The 17948-nt window shown below is 43.9% G+C and overlaps 1 protein-coding gene across 1 annotated transcript in view; it reads left to right on the top strand.

Moving 5' to 3' along the window:
* efnb3a (ephrin-B3a) overlaps nucleotides 1-13008 on the top strand; it is an 86417-nt gene extending 73409 nt beyond the window's left edge. The window contains exons 4-6 of the mRNA XM_017723931.2: nucleotides 8610-8702; nucleotides 9616-9678; nucleotides 11138-13008. Coding sequence (XP_017579420.1) covers nucleotides 8610-8702; nucleotides 9616-9678; nucleotides 11138-11574 — 593 coding nt within the window. The 3' untranslated portion in view covers nucleotides 11575-13008. The remainder of the gene's footprint in view (nucleotides 1-8609; nucleotides 8703-9615; nucleotides 9679-11137) is intronic.
* The last annotated feature ends 4940 nt before the right edge of the window (nucleotides 13009-17948 follow it).

Raw genomic sequence — 17948 nt, 5'->3', positions numbered from 1 at the left:
TTTTAAGAGTGTAGGTATTAATCATGTGTTGCGTTCATTCACACTAACAACTGCACTCTTACAAACAATGGTTCTTCAAGGGTTCTCTAGTAAAGAAAATGGTTCTATATAGAACCATTAACACTTTTTGAATGTTAAAGGTTTGTTTGCGTTATGAAATGGTTCTTCAGACTGACGGAGAATGTGTTGAGTGTGGTTCTGTGTAGAATACGATTGCTTGAGAAGCATCTTGAGGGAGCATTAAAATGAGTGAACATGTTCTTTCGGGCCTGTAGATGCAGATCCCGGCGCTGCACGCTGAGCAGAACCGACCTGCGGGTTTGATGCTGTGGCGTTTTAGCTGACTAGTGCTGGCACTCGTGTCCTGCACGCGGGGAACGTGTGAGACCGGCCTGGGAGTCATTATCACCCTGTAAGACTCCACTGATGACTTTTATGGCGAAGGCTGTTTGTGCCCGTGTTGCCATAGCAACCTGTCTCATGTCCCGCTGTGGGACGGTGTGTGCCTGCCGTTTGGTGAGCTGTGCCGTTCAGCTGATCACGGCAGCATGAGCACGAGGGGTGCAAATCTGTGACCTCACAACCATTCGGGTTCTGATTCAGAGCATGAAGGAATCTGATTTCAGAACCAGTCAGTGTTGTCGGGGGGCTGGGGGGCTGTAACATCACCATATACAATGCCTGTTTCACTCATTCGCTTGTGCTTTGGCAGGCTGGAAGCTGTGGACTGGGGGCTGTCAATCATTTGGCTTCATTAGAATATTAGGCCACGCCCAGGCCATTCTCAGACAGGAGTGATCATTATTTTTTTTTCTTTTCGTTTTTCATTCAAACCTTGCTGGGTGTATAACATATGGCATTTGACTTTAATATCACAGAATATTCATATTTTTACCCCATATTTTCCGCCCCTGTCACCAGTTGCCCCAGCTGAACGTAAGTTGGGGTGTAAAGTCCATCCTGAGTGTTACACTGAGAGTATTTAGCTTAAAACTAGCCACACACAGATGAAGGTCGTACCTCAGACACTTACGGTACATCTTAACTGTCAGTTCGGATACGTTCCCATTACCAGGTTGAAGTGGTGCAAATCCGATTTTTTGCGCTAATGTGACTCAGATTGATCTGAGCGTTCACATTAAGGTCGCATGTCCACGAATCAGATACGTGTCCGATCTAGGACCAGGACTTGCTGCGTGTTTAATATAACTTTCACTTTTTACACCATATTCCCACCCTTTACACCATATTCCCACCCTTTACACCATATTCCCATCCTTTACACCATATGTCCCACCCTTTACACCATATTCCCATCCTTTACATCATATTCCCATCCTTTACGCCATATCCCCACCCTTTACACCATATTCCCACCCTTTACACCATATCCCCACCCTTTACACCATATTCCCACCCTTTACACCATATGTCCCACCCTTTACACCATATTCCCACCCTTTACACCATATTCCCACCCTTTACGCCATATCCCCACCCTTTACACCATATTCCCACCCTTTACACCATATCTCCACCCTTTACACCATATTCCCACCCTTTACACCATATGTCCCACCCTTTACACCATATTCCCACCCTTTACACCATATTCCCATCCTTTACACCATATTCCCATCCTTTACACCATATGTCCCACCCTTTACACCATATTCCCACCCTTTACACCATATGTCCCACCCTTTACACCATATCCCCACCCTTTACACCATAGTCCCACCCTTTACACCATATCCCCACCCTTTACACCATATTCCCACCCTTTACACCATATGTCCCACCCTTTACACCATATCCCCACCCTTTACACCATATTCCCACCCTTTACACCATATGTCCCACCCTTTACACCATATCCCCACCCTTTACACCATATTCCCACCCTTTACACCATATTCCCATCCTTTACACCATATTCCCACCCTTTACACCATATTCCCATCCTTTACACCATATCCCCACCCTTTACACCATATGTCCCACCCTTTACACCATATCCCCACCCTTTACACCATATTCCCACCCTTTACACCATATTCCCACCCTTTACACCATATTCCCATCCTTTACACCATATTCCCACCCTTTACACCATATGTCCCACCATTTACACCATATTCCCATCCTTTACACCATATTCCCACCCTTTACACCATATTCCCATCCTTTACACCATATTCCCATCCTTTACACCATATGTCCCACCCTTTACACCATATCCCCACCCTTTACACCATATTCCCACCCTTTTCACCATATTCCCACCCTTTACACCATATTCCCATCCTTTACACCATATTCCCACCCTTTACACCATATTCCCATCCTTTACACCATATCCCCACCCTTTACACCATATGTCCCACCCTTTACACCATATCCCCACCCTTTACACCATATTCCCACCCTTTACACCATATTCCCACCCTTCACACCATATTCCCACCCTTTACACCATATGTCCCACCATTTACACCATATTCCCATCCTTTACACCATATTCCCACCCTTTACACCATATTCCCATCCTTTACACCATATTCCCATCCTTTACACCATATGTCCCACCCTTTACACCATATTCCCACCCTTTACACCATATCCCCACCCTTTACACCATATTCCCACCCTTTACACCATATTCCCACCCTTTACACCATATTCCCATCCTTTACACCATATTCCCATCCTTTACACCATATGTCCCACCCTTTACACCATATTCCCACCCTTTACACCATATTCCCACCCTTTACACCATATGTCCCACCATTTACCTCATGTTTTCATCAAATTGGAGGCTCAGGCCCCCACAAACAGATAAATATAATGACAACATACACTTGTGAGAGTCTTACATCTACAGTTGCCCGTTTTCCTGATTTTCTTTGCGCATTATTTCCAGCAGGTTGCGGTTTGGAATTGATTTGATGATGATGATGATGATGATGATGATGATGATGGCAGATAGCAGAGTCTCAGCAGCCTGAGGGAAGGTGTTTAGCTGGAGTGTCTGCCTGATTTAGGTCAACCTCAGGAGTCCTATCTCGCTATACAGCTAGAGTCACGCACACGCGCCGCCGCCATCTGGTGATCTGTAGCAGGTCATGTGTTCTCAGCCTGCTGTCTAAGTACGACTGAGCGGAAATCAGAGTGAAGAGTGGTGTGAGTTCCACTCGGCTTCATGCACATAGAAGCAAACAGATTCTAAAAGCTTTAAAGGGCCCGTATCTTAAAGAAATTTCAAAAAGATTCTGTATTGGCACTGAATACACTGTATACACACGCAAGCGGCTCTTTAAGCGTTCATAGCTCTAAATAAAACCATTCCCTTTCCTAAAGAACCCTTGAAGAACCGCCTGTTAAGAGTGCATCAGTCCCTATTGGTTGAGAAACATTTTTAATCTAAATCTAAAACTGTGTGAATGTTTTCTGTTTGGGCCAGTAGATGCAGAACCCTTTTTGGTGCTATATAGAACCATTTTCAAAAAGGTCCTATATAGAACCCTATACAGCACATTCTCCATCAATCTGAAGAACCATTTTACCATACAGAGAACACTTTAAGCACACAAATGGTTCAAGTGTTTATGGCTCTAAGTAGAACCATTCCCTTTACTAAAGAACCCTTGAAGAACCACAAGGCTGGAGAGAACTAGTTGAAGAAAAGTGAAGTAGTAAAACTTCCCAGCCATATATGGAAACTAAACTGCCAGTTTTGAATCATCGTGGTTGTGATGTCACAACCACGATCGCCCATTCAGCCTACGGCGGTTCGGCCCTGCCCGTTCCTGTTGATGCGAAGTGGAATGTTGCTCCTGCAGAGCTGGAGTGGAATGTGTGGGAAGACTATTAAACGTGGTGCTGTTCCTGTCTCTCAGGCAGCAGACGGATCTTTCGGCCTTCCAAAGGATCCAAACGCACAACCACAGAATACTCGTCCCTGAGGATTTCAGTCCCAACTTAACCGTCTACTCTGTGCATTTGAGCCCTGCTTTTTAAATCATGCACAGTACTCGGCAGCCAATCAGAACAGGGGTCATTAACATATATCAGTCTTAAAGGGCTCGTACTTTTTATTTTGAAGCTAAGTCAAACTATATTTGTGTAATTTTATGTTAAAACCAGTCATAACATGCTTTAACATGAGTTTTCTGACCTCCCTTTAGCCCTTAGAATTAGAGCTGTTTTTGTAACGTTTAAGACTGATATATGTAAATGAGCTGTGTTCTGATTGGTTTTGCCTCAGTCTGGGCTGAAACACTCTTTATAACTCCAACATGAATAGGCAGGGCTAAAGTGCTGATGGCTGAATAGGTGGGTATATGGATGGATAAATGCATTGGCTGTTGTGATGTCACAACAACAGTGAATTCAAAATGGGCTGTTTTTCCTGCATGATTTCCATGTATGGACTGGAGGGTGTTTATATACAATATTAGGCTTTTTAAATTCAATTTTTCTTGGTATGGGCCCTTTAATGGTTCAGAAATAAAAATGATTATCTCATTATAAGGGATAAAGAAAGGTTAAAATAGTCATAGAAAAATGAATTATGATTGCTTTAAGTGCATAAAACTACACACAGGTGGAGTTCAGGGGGCTAAAAAGTAGAACACAGGAAAAATGTACAGTATAGGCCCTTTAATCAGGCCGTCTGGTTTGGGGAGAGCCACCTGTAGTCATCCTCTGGTACTGCAGGGGGGTCAATAAGGGCCTCTTGGCTGCTGGGTCTCAAGCCTGACCAGCCAAATTGCGCTGGCCCAGTGTGAGGCCAGCAGCTTTTCACTAATTCCTCTGGAGCTGAAGCTTTTGGCGCAGCTTCTGCCCTTACTTACAAATCAAGCCTTATAAGAAGTGATGCTTTAATGCTAAAATCTAACACTTTTCATTCCACCACTTGTAAAATGTTCCTATTTTAGCACTAAAAAGAAAGAATTCTCAGATTTTGGGAATATACCTTAAAGGGAAGCACCAGTGGTTTCAAAGTTCCTCTGTAATTGAGAGATTCAGAGTGAAACGGTCCAGACGTCTTTACAGTGGTGGTGATGGGAACCAGACGTCGCCATGACTACAACACAGATATAGACACTTTATTTACCATCCAGAACCACCAGAGAACCCACACGCTTAAAAAAGATGGTTCTTTAAGTTCTTTTTTAAAGTCTGTTGTTCTATATAAAACCATGCACAATCAAGGATCCCAGTGTGTGATTACTGGGTTCTTTGCATCGTGACAGGTTCTTTAGATCGATGCAGAATGAGAATGCGTTTCAATATTTTTGAAAAGGGTTCTATATAGCACTAAAAGGGTTCTTCTGTTGTTGCAGGCTTGACTGAAAGAACGCTTTGTGTGATTACAGGGTTCTTTGCATCTTCAGATTGATGGATGGTGTGGTTTAGATGGTTCTATATAGAACATTTTAGAAAAGAGGTCTGTATAGCATTAAACAGGGTTCATCTATTGTTACAGGCTTTACATCATAACAATAGAAGAACCCTTTTTGGTGCTTTATAGAGCCCTTTTCAAAAAGGTTCTGTAGAGAGACGCATTGACTTTATATTCTCCATCATTCTAAGGGACGCTTTCATGATACAGAGAACCCTGCAGTCACATAAAGCCTTCTTTGAGTGTTCACGGTTCTATATAGAATTGTTTCCTTTACTACAGAACCCTTAAGAACCCATATTTTAAGAGTGTACCAAGTTAGCAAGTTTGTCTGGCCCGCTTGTGGGCTACGTATTTGGGTTTGTTCTGGCCCAGATCTGGCCCAGACACTGTAAAGTGAATAGATCTAATGGATGTGGCCCAAATCTGGCCCAATACGTCTTTGGTCGACAATATTCAGGCCAGAACTGGACCACAGATTAATACACAAGGCAGCACTGTAGGAATCTGTCTGGCATCCTGTCCTATTCCGGACGGTATGCCGAACATCTGCCCTTTAGTCAAGCAGCACTCTCAAAACTGTCTGCTATCTGGGTCCACATGTCTTCTGAGTTTTTATATGGACTATATAATTGATGAAGATAAAATAATGGAAAATCTGAGAATAATACATTTTGTAGAGGTGGACGTCTGGTTCCTATCACCACCACTGTGAACGATTCTCTCGGTAAGTTTGTCTAGAACAGAGCGTTTCACACCAAACCGCTCGGAACCGCTCTGTTTACATCTTAACCGTTTAATTGTACAAGAAACTTGTAACCTTTGAAAATAATTCATCGTTCTTTTGTCAGGCCAGACAGGCAGGGTTTTAGGGGGTCCAGTGGGGGGGTGTAAGTGGGTCAGTGTGTGGGCCATTTGAGGATATCCCAGAGGGAAGTTTAAAATAAATAAATAATACCCAAGTGAGAGAGAGAGGGCCTGCGGGAGCTGCACGGCTCAGTGAGCGGCCGAGTTTGAGTTTTGCACATGAGCAGTTTTTTTCACTTTTTCGGTCTGCCGGCCGTCCCACTTCTCCTCCCTCTCTCTCCGTCTCGCTCTCTTTAGGCAACCTCCCTCCATCGCCATAGATCATCATCTCAATTACTCGTCCAGCTCTCTGTCTATCCCCATCTATCTGTCTATCCCTTCATCCTGCCCTCCTCTCCCAGAAAGTAAGCCTCTGACCGTCTGAGCTGTCCGTCATTCTGAGAGTGCCTCTGTGTTACATGTAGGTCAAAGCTCTGTTCTGTTTTAATTACAGTGTTTTTCCCACTAAAAAAACCCCAAAAAATAACAGTTAAATATAATTGTACATAATAATAATAATTATAATAATTATTATAATAATTATAAATATAGCTGCAAACGGCAATTTCGGGGTCCAAGCATGTATTAGCTTAATTAGGCCCTATGTAGTTTCTTCTAATGAGGCCTAATGCAGTATATATATAATATATATATATATGTGTGTGTGTGTGTGTGTGTATATATATACTAGACTCTAAATATATACATATTTACACATATACACAGTATACACATTAGTATACAATATATAGTTTTTGTACAGGAATATAAGTTATGAAATAAAAGCTATGATATGTATCGTCTCACTCTTGTCTCTTTCTCTTTCCCTCTCTTCTCTCTTCCCCTTTCTTCCTCTTTTTCTTTCCCTTTTCTCTCTTTCTCTCTCCCACTCACCCCCTTTAACTGTCTCTCTCTTCTCACCCCATTCCCTTCCTTTCCTTACCTTTCTTTTTCCCTCTCATGCTTTTCCATTTCTTTTTTTCTCTTTCTCTTGCTCTTTCTTCTTTCTCTCTGAGTCACTCTTCAGCACCTTCTGTTTCTACACCTCCACTAACACCCCTGCAGCTCCGCAGAGCAAGAGAGAGAGAGCGCGTGAGAGAGAGAGAGAGAGAGAGAGAGAGAGAAGGATCAGTGAAAGAGAGAGAGAGAGAGAGTGTGTAAGTGTTGATGGTGGAGAGAGAGTGTCTGTCTGTAGGTGATGAGTGAGTGTACTGGTCCACTCCCCCCTCTGCTGTGTGAGTAATAGAGAACCCGCTCACAGGTTCTGGACTCTGGAGAACGTTGTGTTCTGAGTGTTTCTCTCTCCTGCGCTGTTTGAAAAGCACTCAGGGTTGCAGGTGGGCGGGTCTTCAGGGAGGAGGATTGTTTAGTGGCTATTTGGATGGCAGCCCACCGTGAGAAATAGACCACCGGAGTTGTGTCGTCATTCCGTAGTCGGCCTCATGTCCGTATTAGGAACTCCGGGTCTGAGTTGGGTTTCTCTGAGGCAGAGACGAACGGGATTCTTTCTCTCTGTGGAGAACTGAAAGGTTCTGATCCTGATGTGTCCTGTCCTGTATGTTTTCCCTCTGACCGTGCTGAGCGTGGTGGTCAGAGTGGGGGGTCAGTGTTCCTGTGGTGACGGTGGCAGAGGGTGTGAATATTTAGTGTTAAAGAAATGAATATTCAGTGTTCAGTGTTCAGCTGTGTGGAACATGGATGGACCGTGACAGATGACTGTGAGCTGTGCTGTCCTCTGACTTATTATGTAATATGAATCTATCTGTATATCTATCTATGTGTCTGTCTGTCTATCTATCTATCTATCTATCTATCTATCTATCTATCTGTCTGTCTGTCTGTCTGTCTGTCTGTCTGTCTGTCTATCTGTCTATCTATCTATCTGTCTGTCTGTATGTCTGTCTGTCTATCTCTGTCTGTCTGTCTATCTATCTGTCTGTCTGTCTATCTCTCTGTCTGTCTGTCTGTCTATCTATCTATCTATGTATCTGTCTGTCTGTCTGTCTATCTCTCTGTCTGTCTATCTATCTATCTATGTATCTGTCTGTCTGTCTGTCTATCTCTCTGTCTGTCTGTCTATCTCTGTCTGTATATCTTTGTCTTTGTGTCTGATTCGTAGTTGAAAACTGGCCCCGAGAGTCAGAAGGCAGTCAGTATGCAAACCCCCCCAACCACCCCCCCACTCCCCCGCCCAACACACACACACACACACACACACACACACACACACACATGCACACACCCACCCACTCACACACACACTTCTGTTTTTAACTCAAAAAGAACAACACGTTTAGACAAATGTTCTTTGCTCTCTCTCTCTCTCTCTCTCTCTCTCTCCCCCGTGTCTCAGCTACCTCGGACGGCACCAAGCAAGGGATAGACAGCATGCGAGGAGGAGTATGTGTGACGCGAGGGATGAAGGTGGTGCTCAAAGTGGGACAGAGTAAGTACATCAGCCTCACCATCAACACAACCATTATTTTGTTCTGTTAATTAGTATTCAAGAACACTGTAGATGCTTATGCACTTCTGTACATGTACAGGGGGTTCTTTCAGCAGAGGGTCACTGAGTTATAAGTAAGGAGTAAGACTCAAGTCTTGATTCTCGAGTCCCAAGTCCTGATCTTCGAGTGATTGGAGCGCATTCTTCAGCTAATTTAAGGCCGTTTCAGCACTGAACAAAAAAAAACTAAACAAAACAAAAACGATGGTGAAGTAAATAAAGTGAAATGAACATTTAAGCAAACACTCTCAGAAATAAAGGTACTGGACTGTCTCTGGGTCAGTGCCCCTCTTGTCACTGGGGTGGTTCCCTTAAGGGTCCATCTCAGCACCTTCAGTCAGGGAACATAACTGAACCATAATCCACTGAGATGATCTGTTCTAAGCTGGACTGACTCCACACATCCTGCCTCGCCTCGCCTCCAGGCTTTTACTCTACTGCTCTGTTTTAAAACATTCGGTTATGAAAAGGAACAAATACCAACTTTTCACCTGGAGAAACTGATTTAAGCTCCACAATCAGACCTTAGAACCACTGTAGAACCTTTGAGGAAGTATTTACACTGTTTGTAGCTTGACAAACGAAAAATGTACCTGAACAGAACCTTCATTAACCTTAATTAGAGGCTTTTCCAAGTCATGAGGCTCAAGGTCAGAGTCTGACTCGAGTCCATAGCTCTGTCTATCACTTTTTCAGTGTTTTTTGCTGGGAAGAAATGAAAACCAGTTGGTGGTTTGTAAGTTCATGTATAGCAAAATGTCAAAGAAAATGCTTAGATTAGATGCTCAGATTAAAAATATTTCTAAAAAATGAGGTTTATGAGCTCCTCACACTCTCTTGTTTGATTCTGCAGCTGCCTACGGACTTCCACCAAAACCCAAGCCTGATCCGGCCAAAACCAACACCAGGACTCCAGGTGTGGGATGGGGACAGAGTGGGGACAAAACACAGCAACACACACTTCATGCACATAATAGCACAGTTTAACCCCTCTAAAGGTTCTTCATAGAACAGGATCCTCATCTGTTTCATATCTAAATGCTCCGTTATCTTCATCACTACTTTCCAAACCCGCTGCAGCAGCTTCAGCAGCTGGAAACTCTCTGACGCCGTTTCACACGAGTCTCCGATGTGGACTGAAAGAAGAATGAAGGGTTTCCGGCGTGACGGTCAGTCCTTAGTGATCTCCTGAGTGTCCGTCGGTCAGTTTCACACAGAATGTAGACGGACACACGAATCCACCACCTCCACACGGTGAGAGTCAGATGACGTGTATCTCAGCCCGTCTTCATAGGCTCATAACTCCGGATGTGAGTCTCGTGTGATCTTGGGATAGGACGGAATGGAAAGGGCGGCTCTTTGGATTCAAGAAGGGTTTGAACTGGATTTCTGAGCTGGATCATCACAAAGACACGCACAGATACAGAGACAGAAGATTTGATACATGGATGACTTTGTGGACCCCAGAGAGTTAACAGTTACTAGCAAAGAAGAACCTCAGAGTCCTTCCATCCATAAACAGCAAACACTTACTGTAACAAATAGAATGTCCTGCTGCGTTTTCCTGGTTCTCCACTCTGAGTACTGTTGACTATCAGCCAAAACAGATGGCCCTGTTGACATTCAGTTCCCTTGCCTTATTCACAAAAACTTATTTATATGAGTTTAAATTTAAAATTAGAACCTTAATGATCTGACTTACTGAATACAATCTTAAAAATATGGTTCTTCGAAGGTTCTTTAGTAAAGACAGTGGATCTATATAGAACAATGAACACTCAAAGAAACTTTTGCATGCTTAAAGGGTTCTCCATTCTCCATCAGTCTGAAGAACCATTCCACTATGCAAGGAAACATTTAAGCAAGCAGATGGTTCTTTGAGTGTTCATGGTTCTATATAAGAACCCTCTAAGTACCATAATCTTTAAGAATGTACACTAAGAACAACTTCATTGTGATTTTCAGTAATCATTAGATTTTTACAGCTATTACTGTCATTCTGCTAGACTAATTAAATGTAATTACACAGTTATTACAGTTACGCAATTGATTACATCTCCATTTGATTCACATTCCATATGAACTGATTTGAGTTTGCACTTCTGACTTTTATCTGTTTAACATTAAAAAGAAGGACCAGCCTTGTATAAATAAACGTTTTCCAATGCTGAGTTTCAAGTGAGTTGCAATTTAGTTTCACTTAGGTTTCAAGCAACTCGAAACAAGTTGCATGAAAGTTTCAGCCGACCTTGCAACAACTCTCTCTCTCTCTCTGTCTCTCTCTCTCTCTCTCTCTCTCTCTCTGTTTCTCTCTCTCTCTCTCTCTCTCTCTCTCTCTCTCTCTCTCTCTCTCTCTCTCTCTCTTTCTCATCCAGGTCAGAATGACGAAGGTAGCTCCTCCAAGGATGAGGCAGGTGGGCAGAGCGACGACGGCACAGTTCCCGCCTCCAACATCGCCCTTATTGCCGGCGGGGCGGGTGGAGCTGCCTTCCTGCTGCTGGTCGCCGTGGTGATCGGGGCAGTTTGTTACCGCCGGAGGAAGGCCAAGCACTCCGAAACGCATCACCCGGCCCTGTCGCTGTCCTCTCTGACCCCGAAACGGGGCAGCGGCACCGGGGTCACGGCTGGCGGCCCCTCCATGGGGGTCAACACTGGTGGCTCTGAGCCCAGTGACATCATCATCCCACTGCGGACTTCAGACTCCGCCTACTGCCCGCACTATGAAAAAGTCAGCGGGGATTACGGACATCCGGTCTACATCGTCCAGGAAATGCCCCCTCAGAGCCCCGCTAACATCTACTATAAAGTATGAGGAGGGTCTGAGACGCATAGACGCACACACTGCAGACAAATATAAACATCTTGGCAAGTGAAGGGATCTTAAATGTGTTCGAATCTAAGCAGTATTTCTCATTTCTATCAGATTTTTATGGTTCAGTCTGTTTCTAGACACTTTTGCTTCATTAAAACGGAACGATTTTAACGTAAACGTGTATCGACGTAGAATGCAAACCAACTCATTTACATAGACCCACCCATGTAGCCTACAGCAGCTTAGCTCCACCCACTCATAATGAAGTTAGAAGCCTGGGCTGCTTGTTGAATTAGTCACAGCCTATCAGAGCAGACTCATTTACATATTTCAGTATTAAAGGCACGGCCTGTTTAATTCTAAGAAGGAAAAAGAATTAAGAAGGTTTTTGGAAGACAAAACAAATGTGGCCAGTGGTGCATGAAAAGTAACCACTGATAAGCGTGATATCACTGCATAATAATGACATAACTAATTAGTGCTAATTATGTAATTAATTGTGTAATTGAACTTATACTTAAATAGTACTCCACACTGCAGACAGGGGTTCGAATCCCTGTTCAGGCAGGAATGCCATTCTATACTAATTGAGTCCTTGGCCAGACTCAAACTGTGGCAGACATCTTTGGGGGTCCCCTTTTGGAAAGTCTGACTATGGCAAGCAGGTCTAATACGTCTTCTTCTCAGTTGCTTATCTGATTTAGTCACCAGCAGGCGGGTTTGGTGGGTCCCATAAGAGGTAAAACCAAATTAGGATTCATGTTGCTGGTCGCACGTTGGTTGTGGCATAGAAAAGCTTACGAAGGCCGGTGTGAACGTCACTGCTAACAACAGTGTCTTCAGGGCTGTTACCGACATAAAGTCAAAAATATCCAGAGTTTCTCAGCAGCTTGAGGCGCTCAGTCTGTAAGCTTCTTCAGTTTTAACACAGTGACACAGCTCGTGCACTAGATTAGACAGATTTGCTACAAATTTGAGCTGGACGAATTTATATCTTATTTAAGGGGAGGAGACTAATGATATACACAAGGATAATGTAGGAAAATGCATGCATGTCAGAACATTCACAATTTATCCAGAGAAATGGTTCAGAAAACCTATAAATTCGATTTTATCTCTCTTATGGGGGGTCCTTTTACTCTTATGGGAGGCCAGGACCCCCTTACACACCCCTTGGATTCAAACCCTGCTCCTACTGCTGCAGATAAGCTGTAAAACATGATCAAAGTTCGGTCACGAAGTTCGGTTATATTTGAGCGTCGGACAAATATAAATAAGTCCATGCACGTCGGAAAGCTCCTCAGAGACATCATTCAGACCCATTCAACCATGTAAAGAACCATTTATGCGTTCGGACGGTTCTTTGAGTGTTCACAGTACGATATACACCGGTCAGGCATAACATTCTGACCACCTCCTCGTTTCTGCGCTCACTGTCCATTTTATCAGCTCCACTTACTGTATAGCTGCACTCTGTAGTTCTACAGTTACAGACTGTAGTCCATCTGTTTCTCTGATACTTTGCTAGCCGTGTCCACAGCAGTGTCCACTGCTGGAGTGTTTAAACACCACAGTGTCGCTGCTGGACTGAGAATAGTCCACCAACCAAAAATATCCAGCCAGCAGCGTCCTGTGGGCAGCGTCCTGTGACCACTGCTGAAGGACTAGAGGATGACCAACAGCAGCAGATGAGCTGTCGTCTCTGACTTTACATTTTCAAGAGGGACCGACAAGGTAGGAGTGTCTAATAGAGTGGACAGTGAGTGGACACAGGGTTTAAAAACTCCAGCAGCACTGCTGAGTCTGATCCACTCAAACACACACTAACACACCACCACCACGTCAGTGTTACTGCAGTGCTGAGAATGACCCACCACCCAAATAGTACCTGCTCTGTGAGGGTCCATGGGGGTCCTGACCACTGAAGAACAGGGTAACAGAGTATCAGAGAAACAGATGGACTACAGTCTGTAACTGTAGAACTACAGAGTGAAGCTATACGGTCAGTGGAGCTGATAGAGTGGACAGTGAGCGTTGAAACAGGGAGGCGGTCAGAATGTCCTGTCTGGTCTATGTATACTTAGGCTACACCACATCTACATTTAAGGTGCTCTCACTTGTCAAGATATTTTTGCAGTGTCTAATGAATCCCCAGCCTTCAGCATTTTCCTGCCTTGGCTCTCCCTCCTCTCCTCGTACGGTCACTCCACGCAGCGCCGTCCGCTCACGAACAGGCCGTGGAGCTCTGTACGCACCCGCAATAGAGACTGGCACCGAAGCCTTCGGACCGTATTTACTTAATGTTTCTTACCAGCTGTAGGAAATGTTTGGATAGAGGGCCGAGTCTGTGTATGCGTGCGCGTGCGACTGTTTGTGTTAAAGATTGAAACTGAAGGATCTGTTTGCTCGTCCTAAAAGACCCCACCGCACAAAGCAAGCAGCAAGTCTGAGAAGATCCGCTTCACAAGAAAGCAAAACAAAACACAAAAAACTCTATAAACTGATTTCAATATTTAATCACTTTTTAGATCTTTTTCCTTTTTACTTCTTTGGCCCATTTCAGTTGTCAGTTTTTGTGATAGTTGTCCTGTTTACATTCTGCCTGTTTTGAAAGCGTAGAAGCCCGGATCCCCCAGGCGGGTTTTATTTCAGTCGCTCTATCAAAGCGTTGCTACTTTTGTTTGTTTTGTTTGTTTTTTTTTCATTTCCACATTTTGCCTCTCGCTTACATTCTGTATGTTAAATCTTTCCAACACGTTGGAAGAAAGGAATCTACGGAACGAGGAGGAGCCGGATGAGGAGACGAAGGAATGCTCGCTGACTGGTTTATGTGCATAAGCGTCAAAAGGTCATATGTACACTATATGTCCAAAAGTTTGTAGACTCCAGCGCTTCTGGCGATTAATAAGGAATGTATCCTCCTTTGCTCTTGGGACATCACTGTGAGGATTTCAGCCTCAGTCTCACAAGAATTTGAACACCCCAAATTACAAATGGCATGGTTTGAAGTTCTAAGTGAAAAGCGTTGGCACATCCTGCACAGAGAACACGCTTAAACACGCTTCTGCCCGTTTTAGTGCACAGCTTCTGTTTAACACATTGGAAAAAACGCGAAACATAACACGTGCCGTAACTTTTGCACAGGCCACATTTTGTGCTTGATTTTTTTTTGGGGGCCATTATGTTCAATTCAGCAACTAAACAGTGGTTGTGCGTTAGAAGGTGCACAGCGTGTTCTCGGTAGAAGATGTTTCAACTTATTTTTACTCAGAAAATCAACAAATAAATGTCACTCGATCGGGGGTGCCAAAACTTTTGCACACCGCTGTATTTGCAGTGTCACCTAAAGAAACGGGCGTGACCGAGACTGGACCGGAAGAAAAGTTCACCTGTGTGTCGGAGCGGTTAGCATGCCAGCAAAGTTGATAACCGTAAACAGTAACAACTTAAAAATACAAACAAAACACAGAAATACAAAAAAATACCAGCACAAATGCAACAGAGCCGCACACTGATCTGAAGCACGAATATGTCGGAAACTGCCACGTTTGACTGGTGTTGGGTGACTTGTGTGCGGCCGCAGTTAGCCGTGGAGCTAAAATCGCAGTTAGCAAGCTGGCTAACGCGCCAACTGTAAACGGTAAGAACACAATTATTAATAAACTAATATACTAAATGAACTATAAACTCGCCACGGCTCAGAGCTGCACACCGATCTGCAGCAAGAACTTTACATATCCTGCGTGGTTGTTGGCCGTTGGGATGACTTGTGGGCAGCTGCAGTTAGCCGACAAGCTAGCATCGCAGTTAGCAAGCTGCTAACGTGCCTACTGTAAACGGCAAAAACACAAAAGTTATTAAATCAAATAATTATGATTATATATTATATATGATAATTATAATAATAACAAATACCACAGCTTAGATATACACTAAGATATCCTGTGTGCAGCAGCGCTTAGCCAAGCAGCAGTGCTCGCAGTTAGCGAGCTGGCGGTTCTAGAACAACGGTTCTAGAACAAACGATTAAAATACAATTTAACTACAATAATACAGTAAGCCTCTTGACTGACTGTGTATCCTGTACTCTTGTACTGACTTGCATGTTTTGGGCAAATAGGCAAGAAATGGTTAAAGGTGCTTAAACGCTGATTTTCTTTTTCTTTTTTTTTTTAGCATTTTCACCATTTTTAGGTTCATTGCAGAGGCCAGTGCAGCCAAATCAGCTGGGCTAATGATCGAAGACACGAATTTGCATATCAGTTGATCGAAACGTAAAATTTCTAACGAAAAAATAAAATTTGCCCTGGAAGTTTGTTCTGCCACTATGCACCTAATTCCATTTAAATGAGTGTAATTCCTGTAAATGAAACAAACATTGGATGGAGCTCCATCACTCCAGATAACGTAATTGCACTGCTCCACAGCCCAGTGCCGGGGGGCTTTATACCCCTCTAGCCCACACCTGGCATTGGGCATGGCGGCCTTAGGCTCACAGAGCATCTCTTTCTATTGGTCAGTGCTTTTCTATGGAGATTATACAAGCTACTTCAGCAAAGGGTGACCTTAAAGTAGCCGAACTGACTCATTAGGAGGACTGTGTGGACACTTTTGGACATATACTGTATTTTCCCCATTTTCCCACCCGCCACCTTTCATTACACTGAGACTTTTCATGCGAGAAAGAGAAGGAGACGAAGGACGAAGGAATGTTTCGCTGTTAAGCGGGCGGCTTTCAGACTGGTTAATGCGAGTGGTCAGAGGTCGGAGATCAAGGGCGCAGACAGGCCGTCTCAGTTCTGCGCGGGAGTCGTTTTCCTGGAATAACTCGCAGTGTGGGCTTTCCAAGCACTCTGCTGGACTCTTTTCAGTTGTGGGTCATTCTGTACCGTACAGTACACGTACGCACATGTGTGTCAGTATTGCTTTATGTTTCATGCATTCAGAGGCTGTTTTCCTAAATCTTTAGAACTGCAGACAGAAGAACCAGCAAGATGCTTCAGTTTGTGTGAGCACAAAGCACAAAATGTGGGCCTGCACAATGTTTTTCCTGCTCTCAGCTCTCCGATTGGTCTATCCAGGCCCCGCCCACAAACGTGCTCTTTCATCATAGCTGCTTTTTGTTTTGAGGTTGGACAGGCATTACAGAGAGTTGGTATTCGGGGGTAGACAGAACTGCACTGGTCACGAAGCCAATTAATCTTGGGGCAAAAATGAGGAATTTGTGGCCAGAATAATAGAAACAGGTTTGTTTAGTGTTACTTATTAATCCCACAAACAGGGAAATTTCACGCATTTAACCCATTTGTGAAGTGAAGCACCACATACACACTAGTGAGCACACACACTAGGGGGCTGTGAGCACACTTGCCCGGAGCGGTGGGGCAGCCCAATCCACGGCGCCCAGGGAGCAGTTGGGGGTTAGGTGTCTTGCTCAAGGACACCTCAGTCATGTGCCGACAGCTCTGAGGATCGAACCGGCGACCTTCCGGTCACAAGGCTGGTTCCCTGACCTCCAGCCCGCGACTGCCCCTGTTGTAGCTCATTGGAACAGCATGGCTGTGAAGCACAATACATCACTGGCTTGCGTCGTTTTAGCGTTAGCTACCTTAGTTAACATCATAGCCTATACTATTAGCTACTGAGCACGGCTGCTTTAAGGTGTTGGCCCATAACAGTTTCACGGTCATCTTTACCAACATTATTCAAAAAGCAGAGCGCACAGTAATGTGTAGCCTCAAGCTACTTCAGTAGCCAATAGAGGCTTAGCTAGTTAGCATTGCTAAAACACCACAGTAGGCCAACGACACATTCATGAGGTTAAATATAATACAGTGGGATGCAAAGGGAGACGGACTCCCGACTGTTTGCTACTGCTGGTCCACTCTCGGACCACCCAGATTACAAACTCTAAAACAGAGACTTTTATTTTGGAAAATAAACAAAGACAAATGTTACAAACAACTGAGAGAAGAAAAATAAAATAAAGACGAGGCCTGGACTGAAATGGTTTTTATAAAAAATGTTGATTAAATTTATTTACTAAATAATTTACAGAGCATAACTAAAAAAAGGGAAATGAAGTCAATTGGACTGTGAGGGAAGACGAGCGACGAAAGTGGAATTTTGTCTATTACTCAGCTTAACCACTGGTGGGCCGCCTGGAAAACGCTGAGCAAAACGCCAGTGGACCACCAGCTTTGTCATCACTTGTCCTGCGTTTCTTTGTTTGTCCTGACCTATTAAATGGCCAGGAAAAGTGGTATTACACACGTCTGTAACCAAAGAACAGCTCAGCCAGTTTGCACTGGAGTCCCTGTAGTTACTGGATAATAAGCCTGGGATTAAAAGGAGAGATGGACATTTTAATGGAG

The sequence above is a fragment of the Pygocentrus nattereri genome, chromosome 18 (assembly GCF_015220715.1).
Source record: "Pygocentrus nattereri isolate fPygNat1 chromosome 18, fPygNat1.pri, whole genome shotgun sequence".
In the NCBI taxonomy this organism is placed as follows: domain Eukaryota; kingdom Metazoa; phylum Chordata; class Actinopteri; order Characiformes; family Serrasalmidae; genus Pygocentrus; species Pygocentrus nattereri.
The sequence above is the reverse complement of the archived record's forward strand: the minus strand, read 5'-3'. Positions and strand labels throughout refer to the sequence as shown.